Below are 17,036 nucleotides of genomic sequence, written 5' to 3'. Positions count from 1 at the left end.
TCGGAATAATCGAAACATTTGTAACTAAAATACAAACTCTCATCCTTAATGTGAATACAGATCAGCACAGCTCCGTTTCCACTTCTGTCATCGATGTAATTCCTTGATCACCATAATCGGGTAATTGATAAAACACAAGATACACCACAAATCATTATTGTTGATTTGTTATCAATTGTCTTTTAAAGGTGTCACCATTCGAAAGGTAAACCTTTGAATTCGTCTTCCAGATAGAATAACCTAGATACATCGTCTTGCGGATGTATATGGAGTCTCTATATATAGACACTATGGTTGCAGTATGCTATGTTTTCATATGTTGTTATCTTGTGCATGTATTTTGCATGAATGTTGATACTGCCACATATATGATTCCTTGAAACATTTGTTGCTGTGAAGGCACACAGAGCAGAAGATGCACGTCCAATGTTATATCTTGTCTTCTCCTCTTTAATATTTTACATTTTGGGGTTACAAAATTAGTGCTTATTTGATCAAGCTCGCACATACATTGTACATAACGAGAGGTCATCTTTTCTAAACTCTATCAAATAGTGACATTCTTTAGACACTTAATTTTTAGACCCCGAAATTAAAACAAATATGTCTGGTCCGGTATGATGATCATACTTGATTATTGGACCGGGGACCAAAAATCGAAAAGTAATTTTCGGAATTGGCTTATAATGACCCCCGAGTAGTGGTCCAAATACCAATTTCAAAAATATTCAAGCTTTATATGTTTTCATACGTTCAGAATGAACATTTTGAAAAATCATAAACTTTGGGTATAATATGCATATTGGACAAAATGTATCAAACAACCAGTTTAGGGCTTGTTTGTGTGTCCAAACATCATTTTTCATAAAAAAAATAATAATTTGAGAGACTGGAAATATTTCAATTAACAGGTTAAAAAATCATAAATTTTGAGGATTATATTGTTGTTGGTAATTTTATGCAGAATACCTTCAAAAGGGCAAAATGGTCAAAAATTGAGTTGAATCGGTCGAGTCAACGGAGGTCAACAATTCAGACAATGTGCCAAAATCAATTTTAAAATGTGCATGCTGATGTGATGTTGACGCCAGGCATGGGATTATTTGAAAAAACGCTCAAATATGTGCATTTGGTGTTTTTTTTTGCTGAAGAAATTCTGAAGGGATCAACAACTTGGAAAATTCACTCCAGTCACTATACTTAACGGAATTAGTTTATCTAGGATGATTTGGAAACTTTGAAGAGTCATCTACAAGGTTCGTGTGTATCCAAAATAAAGTTAAATCTCTTAACCCCTCAGAATCGGCCGTACAAGACAATGCGACCAAGATTTGATCAAACCGAACATGTGTATAATTCATAACTAAAGCTATAGTGATTTAAATTTAGATTGTGACATAAGATTGGAAAGCTAAGACGCAGCCCATTCAAATGACACCGGTCTTATATTCTCATTTGACGATTAGGGTGGTCAATTTAGCTCGACAACTCTATGTAGGTTCACCCACTTCAGTCTTGGAGTGAACTGAAGCATGGTATGACTTTGAAAATCATATCTTTTTTTTAGATCAACCATTTTAATCAAAAAAGATGCCATTGGAATGAAAATTGAGTTGGCTTTCTTTTGATACTAAGTATCACTCACGGGTCGACCTACAACCACGCTAGGTTGCCTATAAGTCAAGTTGTTCACTTTAAGACCACCAGCGTTCCATCAAGAATTACATAGACTTGCAGCTAGTTTTGAAAATTTTATCCAATACGAATGTTTAGATGACAAGCTCATATTTTCAACGCATCCGGGCTCAAACTCAATGCTAATCTAAGTCAAGAGTTATGGCCATTTGAAGTTTCGATTGAACGAAGACATCTAAAAACTAAAACTAGAAAAGGCTTAATTTAGAAAAAGTATAACTCGGTCTACACTTGACCATTTGGCTCAAACAAAGTCTCAAGGTGTAGCCCAACTAGTTTTCTATAAGATTAAATTCAGCAAAGACTCGACTAAGTAGGAAAATATGCGTGTTCTACTCACGGACTGAGTTACCGGTTTCCTAAAAATCCTAATTCCTAAGATACCCTTGCCTATGAGTGTTAACTCATTAAATTTATTAGGGTTAATTCATTTTCTATGTTTTACACTTACACTAGAGAGAGAGTAGGCTTGGAGAGGAAGCAACCAACTCAAGAACAAGTAGAAGGTGATTCTGGTGAGATTCAAAACTTTTTCAAGGAGTTCAATTTGAGCTCTGTTCTTCAAGTTCTGAAGTCTTCTTCAGGTAGGCTTCTATTCTAGTATGTCATAATTTATTTAGGACGTCGGTTCTGTACACTTACTTCTACTATCGGTTGAATTCATGTTGATTTGTTAATTAATTTCATGCTTTGTTAATTAATTGACGAATGTTTGAATTCTATTTGGATGTTAGGATTATAAACTGAAAACTTAGTCATAGAGCGAAAGATATCTTGATTTATAAATGAGAAATTAGGTGAGTAAGGTAAGACATCATCAAGAAGAAAAAGAAGATAGAAAAGGTTAATTTGGAGAAATTTCTAAAAAATGGTTAATCTGCCTTTATAGATTTTTTTTTTCTTTCTTATATATCTCTGTCAGTTATCATAACTAATTTCCTAGTCAATTAACATTGCATTTTTTGTAACAACCATTTTCCCACCCATAGGTAACTATCCGACATTATCCAACATTTTGACGAACTGTCATTAACAATTATTTATTGTACTAAAATGAAATGTAATTGTTGATCTTGATTAAGTCTACCCGTCAGTTTATTCTAGGGTTAGGAAATCTAACTCTAACGATATCTCATATCATGAACATGATTGAATGTTGATCAAAAATTTGGATGTTGTTTTGCCTTTTTTTCTCAACATTTAAAAAATCATGAATGTTTTGTAAATTGTTGATAAGGGATCCATCATTAGAATTGAATCATTGATGTTCTCAAAGTAATCTTCTAAGCCTTGTTGTATAGTGTAGATATTCTTTCTCAATTGATATTGCCTTCATAACGAACTTTGATATCATCTCATAATTAATGTGAAGTTATAGTGCTCTGAAAGTGTACCTTATTATTTTTGTCGATGGTGTTCATTATGTAAATTCTTATTGTTGCATCAAACATCCTCTAATGTGTCGTGGAGTAAACACATTGGTCAACCACGGTCACTAAACGTCATACGGGTACTTTCGAGCCAAATATACCACTAGAAAATAATTAGGATATGAACTCACCGACTCAATCCAACCGAGCTCACGGTTTCTATCCAAGCATCTCAACAACTAACGATTGAATTAGAACATCAACCACTTAATATCAATCATGTTTCAAAATAAGCTTCAAATCACATCTACATCCTTCCAATGCAATTAATATAAAACTATTATTATTTTAAAAAAATTAGAATATTTAATGGTTTGGTAGGTAATAATTTCCTTTTCTGGCTGGACTTAAGCCAAATACACATAGATTTGTCCTTGGTCACACGGGTCAATGCACACCAAAATTTACACCAATTACAAAAATGGCTACAAAGAATATAAACCTAAGAAAACCAAAGAAATATACATATAAATGCCATATATTAGAAAATTTAAACCATTAGGGTTTCAAGTGAATAGTTTTGGTGAAACCAACCATCAATATATAGTAGCTTGTTTTGATCTCATATATACCAAATATTATTACATATTTACATGTTACATGCATGATGACATGAAAACCCCTCTATATCTATATACCTATAAATATCCCGAATATTCCCACAAACTTGTAATTTCATTGGCTATTATATGTTGCAATTACGTGAATGCCCACCACCCAAGCCTCCACTACTTTCGATCTATTCATGTTTATTTGGCACTTGTTTGATCGATCGGGTGTTTTTTGGGAAAGTAAAAAACCTCTTTTACAGGAAAAGGAAAGGTTGTTTTAGTAACGAAACCTTTTATGTAGGTAAGTAAATCTATAATTAAGCACATGCAACAGTTACAATCTGCACGTAAAACAATGTGGTGAGATGCCAAATTAATTAAAGAAAAAAAACAAGAAAAACAAAATCCAACAAAATCCAACAAAAACTCAATTAATTCTTCTTTTCATAAAGATGATTAGCATCATCCAACCTCATCAAACAACTTTTTCGTTTTTTTAATTAAATAATAAATGTTTTAGTACAGTATTAGTACTGTTTTATGATTTAAAATGTTATAAAAACAAATAATTGTGTTTTAGTTGATCATCGATAAAATAAATAATATTTGATGTAATAGAAATGAGATTTTTTTTTAAATGGTCCAAAGTGCCACTAAAATGACTCTAATACACCGGGTTCACCGTTTGAAAAACAACAATAAAAATATAAACTGAGTTCGCTAACCGAATATTAATGAGTATGTTGGCTTTGTCTTAATGATTTTTTTTTCTTGAACACTTCAATAATATAGTTTTATTATCGATTTTGAAGTTGCTTTATATTGTTATTTTGGGTTAGATATGCTCGATTTAAGCTATTTTTTCTAATTTCTTTACAGTCTGAACCACTTTAAAATCTAGAAACCGATCACAGATTCTGCCGACAACATATCAACCCAAATCACCATAAAATAAGTGAACCTTATTCAAAAAATAAAAACATCAAATCAGGCCATAATCTTTCTCTACTAGTTCTTCCTTAGTCAGCAACATTTTTGCTTCATACTTTAATGTTAAAGAAAAATTATATGCCACCAGATTTCTAAAAAGTGTCAACTGAAAAAAGGAAAGAAAGAAAAAACCATTATTTTCATAGTGGAGTCCCCTAGTATTATTGAAGCTTGTTGTTCATCCACAACTTAAAGTCTATATAAATGCTAAGTCCTGGTTACAATAAGATCATATATACCAATATCTCACTCAAATAAAGTAAAAGAGAGATCTAGAAACAATGGGATCAATGCTTGAAAAATTGAGTAAATCTAAAGTGTATTTGTGTGTGATCTTCCTGCAATTTGGGCTGGCTGGGATGTCCATAATTGCCAAGTCTGCTCTAAACCGGGGTATGAACCATTACACTTTTGCTGTCTATCGGAATGCTATTGCAGCCATCGTCTTCGCCCCTTTTGCCATGGTCCTAGAAAGGTGCAAGCTTCTAAACTAGTTAAACAGAAGTAAATATTAATTCTCAATCCTTACAAACTTAATATTTATTATTTAAATAACCAATATGTGACAGGAAAGTAAGGCCAAGGATGACTCTATCTATTTGGACCAAGATTATGTTGCTGGGGCTATTAGAGTATGATTATAACTTTAAATTATATACTAGAGTTTATCTTGATTTGTGTCGAAATTGTTGTTTAGGCCGGTTCTAGATCAGAACTTGTATTATAATGGAATTAAGTACACAACAGCAAGTTTTGGAACAGCCATGACAAATATTCTTCCAGCTCTTGCATTTGTAATGGCTTGGTTACTCAGGTAAATTATTTTTCCTTTTGTTAATTGAAAAATTTGTTTGTTTAGTAATTAATATTTATGACAGGCTTGAGAATGTCGAAGTCAATAAAGTGTGGAGTCAGGCCAAAATTGTGGGTACCTTAGTGACAGTTGGAGGAGCTATGATTATGACATTAGTCAAAGGTCCAAACTTGGGCTTACCATGGACCCAACACCAAGAAACATATAATGTCTCTTCTTCTTCTGAATCAAACCAAGACAACAACATCAAGGGCTCTCTTATGATCATAGCTGGTTGTTTCTGCTGGGCTAGTTTCTACATTTTACAAGTGATAATTCATCAATTCCTCACACTCCATTTTCATAATTGAAAATTCTTGTAAAATGTCCAAATCATCATCTTGTTAAAATTTTATATAGGCAATCACCTTGAAATCTTATCCAGCTTCACTTTCTCTCACGGCACTCATCTGCCTAACGGGATCATTACAAGGGACTGTTCTTACACTCTTTGCCCAGAGAGGAAATGCCCAGATTTGGTCTTTGCACTTTGACTCCAAGCTTTTAGCTGCCCTTTATGGAGTAATCCACCATCTTCATATTCTTCTTTCTTCTTTTGCCATTTTTAGTGTCTTCATATTAAGATATGGTTTATTGGATTGTTCCAGGGGGTTATTAGTTCAGGCGTTAACTATTATATTTCATTACAAGTGATGAAGGAAAAAGGACCTGTCTTTGTGACTTCATTCAACCCTCTCAGCATGGTCCTTGTTACCATAATGGGTTCTTTTATTCTTTCTGAGCAAATCAACCTGGGAAGGCAAGTAATAATAGTACTTTTTATGAAAATCAAACAAACATCTGATGATTATATTATATTTGATCCTTTTTTTCTGCAGGGTTGTAGGATCAGTTGTAATAGTTGCTGGATTATATATGGTCATATGGGGTAAAAGTAAGGAAAAAAGGAGCTTAAATAATAAGCAAGAGATCAATCATATAGCTCCTGTTGACCTTCTGGACAATGATAAAAATGAAGAAGATGAGAAAAAAGAGAACTCAAAAACAGAGGTTAATAATAATTCTGTAAAAGTACTGTCTATTGATGAAGCAGTTTGAGTACGTACGATGTTTAACACAAGTCAATAAAAACAGTTGAAGTAAATTTGTCCAAGAAAAGTAAACAAAAACAAAAACAAAAACAAAGCTAGTTTTCCATTGCTACTTGTCTTTCTGTTACGTCAATTATCAGGAACTCCCCCCGCCCGCATTGCAGCTTGATGTTTAGCTGATGAAACAAATAGGAATAGTAAGCAAAACTTATCTAAATGTAATCAATTATTGTAGAAGAAATAAGGGACAAATAATTAACCTTTCCATAAACCAAAATTCATAATATTTATATTAGAGGCAGACACAGTCTTCATTGCTTGATACAAGTCCTCCTGTGTAGTAGTATCCTTCAACTCATACACCAAGTCGGCGATTGTCTTCCCATTAGTAAAGTAAAACGATCGTTCGGATGCTTGGTCTGTCGGCATTCGACATGGATTTCAAGCTCATGTGCATTGACAACCTTAAAAAACAAAAACAAAAACAATATATATGATAGTAAACATTAAATTACCAAAAGAAAAAGAGGGTTTTCTTTACTTACAATTTTAAAATTGCAATTATTACACCCGCATAAGTAGCCAGATGACTTGATGACTGCTCTCAGATTATTCTGCACAAAAATTAAAAGAGTTAAGCTGGGAATGTGAAAATGAAGAAGTTAAGACTGGTTACCTGTGTTGATGAATAGATGACTGGTACTCCAACAAAGACCTTACTGAAAATAAGGCTTTTGGCATTTGATGTGAACTTTATTAGAGTACCCATTTGGTGTGGAGTCTGTTGGTTATTTTAAAGGAGAAAAGAGTTGGAAGAAAAAACTTAATAATTTTTATTAAACTGAAATTATTTAAATACTATTAAATGACTAGACAGTGGAACTAAAAAATAGGGAAATACATGTACATGATTTACTAGAAACTCTCATAGAAACCACCCACTAAACCACTAACTAAAACTAAATTACTAAAAATAAGGGAAAATAACATAATTCAAGCAAACTTCAACACTCCTCTTTACTTGAGTTGCTGTAGATGCCAAGTTTCTCCTTTAGAAACTCGAACTTGTTTCTCGGTAAAGCCTTGGTGAATATGTCTGCTAACTGAAGTTCAGTCTTGCAGTACTTCAGCTTAACAGATCCCTCTTTTTGCACTCCCCTAAAATAGAACAATTTGATGTTGAAATGTTTGATCTTCTAATGAAAAACAGGATTGTTTAAGCTAGAAATTGCAGCTTGGTTGTCAACAAATTCCTCTGTACAATCTTTTTGTCTCAAGCTCAGATAAATTAGCACTTTCCTCAACCATAAAGCTTGATTTGCAGCAGTAGTAGCAATAATGAACTCTATTTCTACTGTGGATTGTGCAATTATCTCCTGCTTCTTACAGCACCATGAGAACACTCCTGAACCAAAACTAAAACAATAGCTTGAAGTACTTCTTATATCATCAATAGATCTAGACCAATCTGAATAACCCTGCAAAGAACACTTCAGACCTGTATTGAACTTAATGCCAAAGTTTGGTGTTCCTCTAACATATCTAAGAACCTTCTTATTGCTCTAAAATGAGTTTCAGTTGTAGAGTTAGTAAATCTTAACAAAATGCTTACATCATGTAGTATATTAGGTCTGGTTGCTATCAAGTACATGAGACAACCAATCAACCTTCTATAGAGAGCCACATCAACTTTATCAGTTTCATCATTCTTGCTCAGTTTCTCCTTATGACACATATGAGTAGACATACTTTTACAATCCTCCATTTTGAACTTCTTTAAGATCTCTTTGGCATACTTTTTCTGGTAAATGAAGATCTTATCAATTTTCTGCATAATTTCCATCCCAAGGAAATATGCCATCTCTCCTAAATCTGTCATCTCAAAAGAGCTTTGCATATCCTTTTAAACTTTTCAACAAGCTTAGCATTGTTTCATTTTACTAACAGGTCATCAACATATAAAGAGATGACAACAAAATTGATTTCATCACCTTTAACATAAAGAGTTGCTTCACTTAGTTTTTTTCTAAAGCCCAACTCCATCAAATACTTATCAATTCTGCTGTACCAGGCCCTTAGAGTCTGTTTTAGTCCATACAAGGTTTTCTTGAGCAAATAGACTTCATCTTCATGCCCTTTCACAACAAACCCTTCATGTTTCTCAACATAAATCTCCTCTTCAAGAACTCCATTCAAAAATGCAGATTTAACATCTAGTTGATACACTTTCCATCCCTTTTGAGTAGCCAAAACACGTAGCAATCTAATGGTATCTAATCTAGCTACAGGAGCAAATATTTCAGAAAAATTAACACCAAAAATCTGAGAATACCCTTTAACAACAAGCCTTGCTTTGTTTTTGTTAGTGGAGCCATTTGCATTCAGTTTGGTTCTGAACACCCACTTCACTCCGATCACCTTTCTGTCCCTTGGCCTTTTTACAAGCTTCCAAGTATGATTCTTCTCGATCATAGTGATCTCCTCTTTCATTGCAACTCTCTATTTTGGATTTTTTTCAGCTTCCCAATAATATGCAGGCTCAAGGACTGCAACATTGCAACTTTGGTAGATATCAAAGAGCAATCTTGTGCCCCTCACTAGTTCATCATCTACCAACTCTTCTTCATTCAGTTGAGAATATGGAGTTGGTTCTACTTCTGCCCAATTCTAATTGTCATTCTCCATGAAGTGCACATATCAACTTATCATAATCTTTCTGGTTTGAGGCTGAAAAATTCAATAAGCCTTTGAAACTATGTTGTACCCCACAAAGATTCCAGGTTCATCTTTTTTATCTAGCTCATCTCTCTTGATCTGTGGTATATAAGAATAACACAAACACCCAAATATTTTAAGGTTTTTCACAGAAGGCTTGTAACAATATGTTAGGGTCTAAAAATTAAGGCCTCGGTCCTAGAACAATTCCAACACCCTTTACTCGGTCCTATTGCGCACATGGGCCAGTTTATGTTTTTGTTTAATAACTCTGTTTTGTTTCCCTTCTCTTATATTTCTCTCAAACCGAATTCTGTTATTTCTAAAAGTTGTTGTAACAAGTTTGTAACCGACTACTCTTGGGTAATTCAGCCGCTATAAATGTTGATGCCCACCCCACTTTTTGGCTATGAATGAAAGTTTGTGAAAGTTCTTACTCTAAATTATTCTCTAGGTCTTGGACCTCTATCTTCGACTACTAGGTCACCTTTAGTTTTTCTCTCCTTAACCTCGAATTCTCTTCTCATATTATTTCTGATGCGCTTGAGTATAGAATTACATTCTCGGTCCCAACTATCAAGAACCCGATTCTTGGTATCAAGAACTCGGAAAGCTAAGTTATAGTTTTAAGCTTAACATATTGGTATTAGAGCTAGTCGATTCTCGGAATGGTAGAAACTCGCCAACAGTAAGAAATGGATGCGCTTAAGGCCCTTATTGAAAATATGTCCCAACAAACAACTGCGATGCAAGCTGCTATAGACCGAAGATTGGATGCGACTGAAGAACGAATGACAACCTTTGAGAGTGGGGCATCTAGAAATGTGCAAGAACCCCGCCACAGACCCTACGATGATAATTCTTGCCACAGTCCTTCCCCGTTTAGGCCCAACACCCTGGCCAGAATCGTGACACACACTATGCTCCTCTAACCCGGCTAACCAAGGTTGACTTTCCTCGGTTTGATGGGTCCGATGTGAAGGGTTGACTAATATCTGCCGAGCAATTCTTCAGGGTGGAAATGACTAAGGATGCCATTAAACTAGAAATTGTACCCATTCATTTTTCTGGCGAAGCAAGAATGTGGTATGGATCTTATCTTCAAAACCGCAACCATATAGAAGCCTTATCTTGGGATGTGTTCAAAAGAAACTTTATGACGCAATTCGGGTCCTCTATACACGACACTCCAATGAGACAACTGATAGATTTGAAACAGGTCAGGTCGGTTCAAGAATATAATCTACGATACATGCCGATCTCTAAAAAATTATATCATATGCCAAGGGACTACATAATAGATTGCTTCTTGTCCGGTCTGAGGGAGGAGATTGCAAACTGCATCAGGTTGCGATTCCCGGATTCTCTAAACGAAGCCATGGCCATGGATAAGGTCCAAGAAGCAACATACCGGTCCCTAATGTGCAGCGGGAACTTGTACAGCGCTAAAGCACCGTTGCTGCCCAAGCCATCCAATATTAACGCAGTCTGGCCTAGCACCAATACCGACATCAAGAATTCATCATATGGATCCTCTTCAAGTGTAAACCAGGGCCACATTAAGCAATTAGACCCTGTCTCAATGGATGGAAAGAAAAAGAAGGGCTTATGCTACCCTTGCAATGAAAAATGACAACCAACCATAGGTGCAAATCCAAATTATTCATGGTCTCGGCTAATCATCAAAAAGACCAAGAACCCATTCAAGAATCTGTTTTGGATGATCTACCTTTGTTTCTCTGGGCAGGGGAAGAACCAGCCATATCCTTACATGCATTAACCGTTCTAAAACTTTTTAAACGCTCCAGATCCTTGGCAAAGTCGGGAACCTGCCAGTAATGATCCTAATCGATACAAGCAACACCCACAATTTTATCAATAGAAGGATTTTGGAGAAAATAGGCCACAAAAGTATAGCAACTCAGGTACAATCGGTTAGAGTGGTTGATGGATCCAATGTTTTATGCTCTAGCATTTGCAAAGACTTGAAATGGTCGATGGAAAGCAATGACTATCAAACAGAAATGAAGGTAATTTCCATGGACGGATATGATATTGTGATGGGCATTGAATGCCTGATTACTTTAGGTCCCTCATCTTGGAACTTCGAAAAGCTGACCCTTTCTTATGAGAAGCAAGATAGAACCACTGTCCTAAAAGGTATTTCTCGATCGCAGGTCACTCTGATGCATGGCAACCAACTGGAAAAGACTTTGGAAGAATATAGTGTTGTTGCCAAAGTGCAAATAAAAAGTCAGCATGAAGGACAAACTATTTCCCTCACGGCAATGACCTTGGAAGATATTCCTGAAGATATCCAGCAACTATTTGAAGTGTTCAACACTCTATTCCAACAACTCAAAGACCGACCACAAGTTAGGAGAATAATTAGAAGCTAAGGCTCTTTTGCTGCCCCTGTGATGCTAGTTCGGGAAAAAGACTTGGCCTGGATTTTTGAAGACACTATAGAGTATAATCGAAGCTGGAAGAATTTTTTTCTAAATTTGCTCCAAGTCTTGGCGACATTGCAGCAACAAAGGTCAGCTCTAAACAACGAAAAATTCGATCTTGGGTGCACAGAAATTTCTTACATGGGCGGAATAACGAGTGACCCGGCAGTGCAAAAGACTACAAGGACCCGACCAGCTCCACTATTGAAACGATGCTGCCGAAAGTTTTTTAAGAATTTCGGTCCTATGCTGCGACCCTTGCTGAACTTGTTGAAGTCCGACCGAATCAATAGTCTTCTTTGAAATTTTGAGGATGCGCATTAAAGGCTCACTAGGCCACGGTCTTTTTCGTTGAGGGCGACGAACTTTGAAGGGGGAGATAATGTTAGGGTCTACAAATTAAGGCCTTGGTCCTAGAACATTTCCAACACCATTTTCTCGGTCCTATTCGCACATGAGCCAGTTTATGTTTTTGTTTAATAATTATATTTTGTTTCCCTTCTCTTATATTTCTCTCAAACCAAATTGTGTTATTTCTAAAAGTTGTTGTAACAAGTTTGTAAACGACTACTCTTGAGTAGTTCAGCCGCTATAAATGCTGATGCCCGCCCCACTTTTTGTCTATGGATGAAAGCTTGTGAAAGTTCTTACTTTAAATTATTCTCTCGTTCTTGGACCTCTATCTTGGACTACTAGGTGTATTATAGTAGTATTATCTTCTCACCTTTGGTTCTTCTCTCCTTAACCTCGAATTCTCTTCTCATATTATTTCCGTTGCGCTTGAGTATAGAATTTCATGCTCGGTCTCAACTATCAAGAACCCGATTCTTGGTATCAAGAACTCGGAAAGCTAAGTTATAGTTTCAAGCTTAACAAAATACCATGTCTCAAATGGTATCCTTTCTTCCACAGCCTTAGTTGGTAGCCTGTTCAGTAGAAAGACTAAAGTGTTTGCAGCCTCTTCCCAGTACTCATTTGGCATGTCTTTCTCATAAAGCATACACCATGCTATCTCCATGACAGTGCGATTCTTCCTCTCACTCACTTCATTCCGTTGAGGAGTGTATGAGGCTTTCAGTTGGTGTTGAATCCCAACTTCTTCACAAAACTGATTGAATTGTTCTAAGGTGTACTCCTTGCTATTATCAGACCTTAAGGCCTGAATCTTGCAGCCACTTTGAGCTTTTATCAACTGTTTGAATCTCAAAAACACACCAACAATTTCAGACTTGAACTTGAGAAATAGATCCAACACATCCTTGTATAGTCATCAATGAAAACTATGTAATACTTACTCCCATTTAGTGAAGGAGTTCTGTGAGGCCCAACAAGATCTATGTGGATCAATTTTAGCCTCTCAGTTGCTCTCTATGTTGCTGTCTTGAAAGGAAGTTTTGATTGCTTCACTAATTGACAAGCCTTGCATTCTGGCAAGTTAGCTTCTAATTGAGGTAACCCTTTACAAACTCTTTCTTCTTCAAATTCAGTACTGCATTATGATGGAAAATGACTCATCCTTTTATGCCAAATCTCAACTTGAGATATTGTAAGTGAATAGGCTGATTGCTCCTCCTTTAATTGATTTAGTTCAAATCTTTTCCCTTTCATGCTGACTTTGAACACATTCACCCCATCTGCATCTTTGATTAGGCACTCCTTGCCCTCAAAGATTACCTTTAAACCTCGTTCGAGTAGCTGACCAACACTTAATAAATTTTGATTGATGTTGGACACAAATAATACATCTTTAATCAACTTAGTATTTGAGGAACTACCTACTGCCATAGTCCCTTTTCCCTTAAGTACAATGTACTCTCCATTGCCAATTTTGAATTTGGAGTTGAATGATGTGTCCAATTCTTTGAAGAGGCCTTGATCAAATGTCATGTGGTTGGTGCAGTCACTATCCACAAGCTAGTTATTACTTGAGCTATTTGCTGAAAAACAAGTTGCCACAAAGAGTTGCTCCTCCTGGTCTATAACTTGAGCCACATTTCTTTTCTGAAGGCTCACTTGAGTCACATCCTTCCACTGCAAATTACTTTTACAAATTTTCTGGTGATTCCCCATCATATGACACTTCTCACACTGCACATCTGGCCTCCTCCAACATCTAAAAGGTGCATGACCTTTCTTCTCATAGTACTTACAAAGAGGAAAGTCTAGTTTAGAACTTTTACTTGTGCTTGGAGAATTTGAACCTGCACTTTCCTTCTTGCTTTTCTAGTTCTTCTTCAATTTTTCACTTTGGCTTGACTACACTTTTGCTGGAAATGCTCCTTCTACAAACTCTTTATTCATCATCAATCTTCTTTGTTCTTGTGCCTGAAAGGCACTCAAGATTTCTACAAGACTGACTTTTGATAGGTCTTTAGTGTTCTCTAATGAGGAAATGATAGCCTCAAACCTTTCAGGAACAGTTACCAACACCTTTTGAACCAATCTAGAATTAGGAAATTTAGTGTCAAGCAATCTTACCTTGTTGACAATTGTGAGTAATTTGTTAGAGTACTCTTTGATGGTCTTTGAATCCTTCATCTTCACCATCTCGAATTCACTAATTAAATTAAGAACTTGCATCCCTTAATCTTTTCATTTCCTTCATACTCTTCTTTGAGAAAATTACAGACCTTAAATTCTGACTTTATGGTCATTATCCTGATAAAAATCTCAGATGACACAACAGCAAACATAGTAGCCCTTGCCTTTGACTTCCCTGTCTTCTTCTCCTTGTGATTCTTCATCTGTGCCAGTGTTGGGTTAGCTTGTAATTTTGGCACTACATACTTCTCTTCAACAGTTTTCCAAAGATCATTTACCTCTAGATGAGCCTCCATTCGAGCAGCCCAAATATGGTAATTGTTACCATTGAACATAGGTGGTGCTAATGATGTAAAGGGTATATCTGAATCCATAGAAAAAAGGTAGATGTCGTGGTAGGTATCTCTTACTCACAAGTACCTCAAGAAGATGGCTCTGATACCAATTTGTTGGTTGTTTTAAAGTAGAAAAGAGATGGAAGGAAAACTTAATAATTTTTATTAAACTAAAATCATTTAAATTCTACTAAATGACTAGATAGTGGAACTAAAAAATAGGGAAATACATGGCCATGATCTACTAGAAACTCTCCTAAAAACCATCTACTAAACCACTAACTAAAACTGAATTACTAAAAATAAGGGAAAATAACATAATTCAAGCCAACTTCAACAGAGTTATATATTTGTTACTTTTTATTCTTCTTCCATTACCATTTTCAATGGCCAAGGGAGTAGTTCCCCAATGGATCATCAACAACAATTGTGATGGGAGCAGAAAACTGGACAGGATGAATGTTTATTAAAACTCATAGGCCATGGGATTTATATAAACTGTGTTTTAAAAAGCACACGCCACGTTCTGGGAAAAGGAAGAAAGGTTCAAAAGACCCTTTAAAATTTTCAATTTATGGATGGAAATTGACAAATTCAAGGGTATTCTCGAAAGCATATGGTCTACAAATGTTAGAGGATCCAACATGTACAGTGTTTCTGAGAAGCATAAGCTCCTGAAAAATCATCTTCAAAGATTTGAAAAGAAGAAGTTTAGCAATATCTTCAATAGAGTTCTGGTTGCTAGAGAAGAACTAGAAGAAGTTCAGAAAAAGTTATTAAGAGATGTTAGTGATGTACAATTCAATGAAACAGAAATGAATGCGCTTGAAAACTTCAGGAAGTTGAGTCAGCTTGAAGAGAATTTTGTTTGACAGAAATCAAGACAAAGTTGGCTCTCGTTGGGTGACAAAAACAAAAATTTCTTCTACAGAAAATGCAAGGCTAAAAACATGAGAAACAATGTATACATGCTGAAGAATGATGATGGTGAATATGTTCAGGGTCAAAAGGGTGCAAGATTTGGCTATCGATTTCTATAAACAGCTTATGAGTACAAGAAAACAGCATCAAAGTCACCTGAATAGCTTGTATCAAATTATTGATAGGAAAATCTCTACAAAAGATATTCGCGAGCTGATAAGGATGGTCACGAGGGTTGAGGTTAAAGAAGCTCTATTTAGTATTGATGAGAATAAAAGCCCGGGTCTTGATGGGTTTAATGCATAGTTCTTTAAAGATAATTGGTTGTTTGTGAGTAAAGATGTTACTGATGGGGTTCTGGAGTTTTTCAAGAACAGGAAGATGTTAAAGCAATGGAATACAACGTTCCTAACATTGATCCCCAAAACTACGGTACCCGAGAAAGTACAAGATTTCAGACCAATTTCCTACTGCAATGTGATTTATAAAATAATTTCAAAAATAATTTCTAAACGATTTTAAAATGTCATAGGAAAAATTATAAATCTTAACCAATCTGCATTCATCTCCGGTAGGATAATCTCTCATAATATTCTTCTCATGCAGAGCCTTTTAAAAGGCTATAGGAAAAAAATATCCCCGAGAGTGGCTTTCAAAATAGATATCAAGAAAGTTTTCGACTTTGTTAGATGAGAAGTCATTTAGGACTTTCTAATAGTTTATTATTTTCCTATAATTTTTATTGATTGGATTATGCAGTGCGTTTCATCATCTTACTTTGTTGTTAGCGTCAATGTAGTTCACGGAGGTTATTTCAAGGGGGGAAACGGGGTAAGGCAAGGGGACCCCCTCTCTTCTTACCTTTTCGTAGCTATCGTGGTGATCTTTGAGAGCATCTTCGCGATGTTCCGAAAGAATCATCCATACATCTTTCACCCATTCTGTGAGGTAGAGGAGGTAACTCATTTATGCTTTGCTGACGATTTGTTCATTCTAGCGCACGCAAACATTGATTCCATTAAAACTATTAGGGTTGCACTACCGTTCTTTTCTAAGGTTATAGGTTAAACTATTAATGAAAGGAAAATTGTGGTATTTTATGGAGGCGTGAAGGACGAAACAAAGAAGGACATCTTCAACATCATGGGCATTAAGGAAGACAACTTTCCTGTAATATACTTAGGAATTTCGTTAACTGCGAAGTAGATCGAGATCTCACACTACAACCCGCTGATTGAAAAGGTAAAAAACATGATATCTAGTTGGTCAGCGAAAAAACTTTCTTATGAAGTGAGGATCGAACTTATCAAAACTGTGGTCATGAGCATAGTTGGCTACTGGGCGTAGTAGATGGTCATTCTGAAGAAGGTAATGAAGGAGCTCGACACGCTAATGAGGAACTTTATCTGGGGCAGAAGAGAAAGAGGAGGAAAGAAAGTCAAATGAACCGCTCTCTGTAAACTGAAGGACGAGGGAGACATCGGCTTGAAGAATTGTATCGAG

At 35.7% G+C, this 17,036-nt stretch overlaps 3 protein-coding genes across 3 annotated transcripts; 1 reads left to right on the top strand and 2 right to left on the bottom strand.

The window, feature by feature from the left end:
- The first annotated feature begins 4,920 nt into the window (after window positions 1-4,920).
- On the top strand, window positions 4,921-6,593 carry LOC124927593 (WAT1-related protein At2g39510-like). Its single transcript, XM_047468036.1, has 7 exons — window positions 4,921-5,141; window positions 5,236-5,298; window positions 5,364-5,480; window positions 5,545-5,788; window positions 5,880-6,041; window positions 6,128-6,279; window positions 6,359-6,593. The coding sequence occupies exons 1-7, from the start codon at window positions 4,948-4,950 to the stop codon at window positions 6,576-6,578; spliced, it is 1,152 nt and encodes a 383-aa protein (XP_047323992.1). The 5' UTR covers window positions 4,921-4,947; the 3' UTR covers window positions 6,579-6,593.
- A 982-nt stretch (window positions 6,594-7,575) lies between these two features.
- LOC124924453 (uncharacterized mitochondrial protein AtMg00810-like) lies at window positions 7,576-8,432 on the bottom strand. Its single transcript, XM_047464489.1, has 3 exons — window positions 8,184-8,432; window positions 7,877-8,133; window positions 7,576-7,729 (listed from the first exon to the last, which is right to left on the bottom strand). Exons 1-3 carry the CDS (start codon window positions 8,430-8,432, stop codon window positions 7,576-7,578), a joined length of 660 nt encoding a protein of 219 aa, XP_047320445.1.
- Window positions 8,433-13,992: 5,560 nt separating this feature from the next.
- Window positions 13,993-14,651, bottom strand: LOC124924451. Its single transcript, XM_047464488.1, has 2 exons — window positions 14,367-14,651; window positions 13,993-14,274 (listed from the first exon to the last, which is right to left on the bottom strand). Exons 1-2 carry the CDS (start codon window positions 14,649-14,651, stop codon window positions 13,993-13,995), a joined length of 567 nt encoding a protein of 188 aa, XP_047320444.1.
- Window positions 14,652-17,036: the final 2,385 nt, after the last annotated feature.

Source organism: Impatiens glandulifera, chromosome 2 (assembly GCF_907164915.1).
Source record: "Impatiens glandulifera chromosome 2, dImpGla2.1, whole genome shotgun sequence".
NCBI lineage: Eukaryota > Viridiplantae > Streptophyta > Magnoliopsida > Ericales > Balsaminaceae > Impatiens > Impatiens glandulifera.
Note: the sequence above shows the minus strand (reverse complement) of the source record. Positions and strands in the feature narration are given on the sequence as shown.

Bases quoted from the DNA above. Each gene is read 5' to 3' on its own strand.
- LOC124927593 (XM_047468036.1), top strand. From the start codon at position 4,948: ATGGGATCAATGCTTGAAAAATTGAGTAAATCTAAAGTGTATTTGTGT. The intron at 5,299-5,363 runs GTATGATTATAA...ATTGTTGTTTAG, and splicing joins ATGTTGCTGGGGCTATTAGA to GCCGGTTCTAGATCAGAACT. The intron at 5,481-5,544 runs GTAAATTATTTT...TATTTATGACAG, and splicing joins GTAATGGCTTGGTTACTCAG to GCTTGAGAATGTCGAAGTCA.
- LOC124924453 (XM_047464489.1), bottom strand. From the start codon at position 8,432: ATGGCATATTTCCTTGGGATGGAAATTATGCAGAAAATTGATAAGATC. The intron at 8,134-8,183 runs GTAAGCATTTTG...AACTCATTTTAG, and splicing joins GACCTAATATACTACATGAT to AGCAATAAGAAGGTTCTTAG. The intron at 7,730-7,876 runs GTTGAGGAAAGT...GTTCTATTTTAG, and splicing joins GCTGCAAATCAAGCTTTATG to GGGAGTGCAAAAAGAGGGAT.
- LOC124924451 (XM_047464488.1), bottom strand. From the start codon at position 14,651: ATGGATTCAGATATACCCTTTACATCATTAGCACCACCTATGTTCAAT. The intron at 14,275-14,366 runs GTCTGTAATTTT...GAGATGGTGAAG, and splicing joins CCATAAAGTCAGAATTTAAG to ATGAAGGATTCAAAGACCAT.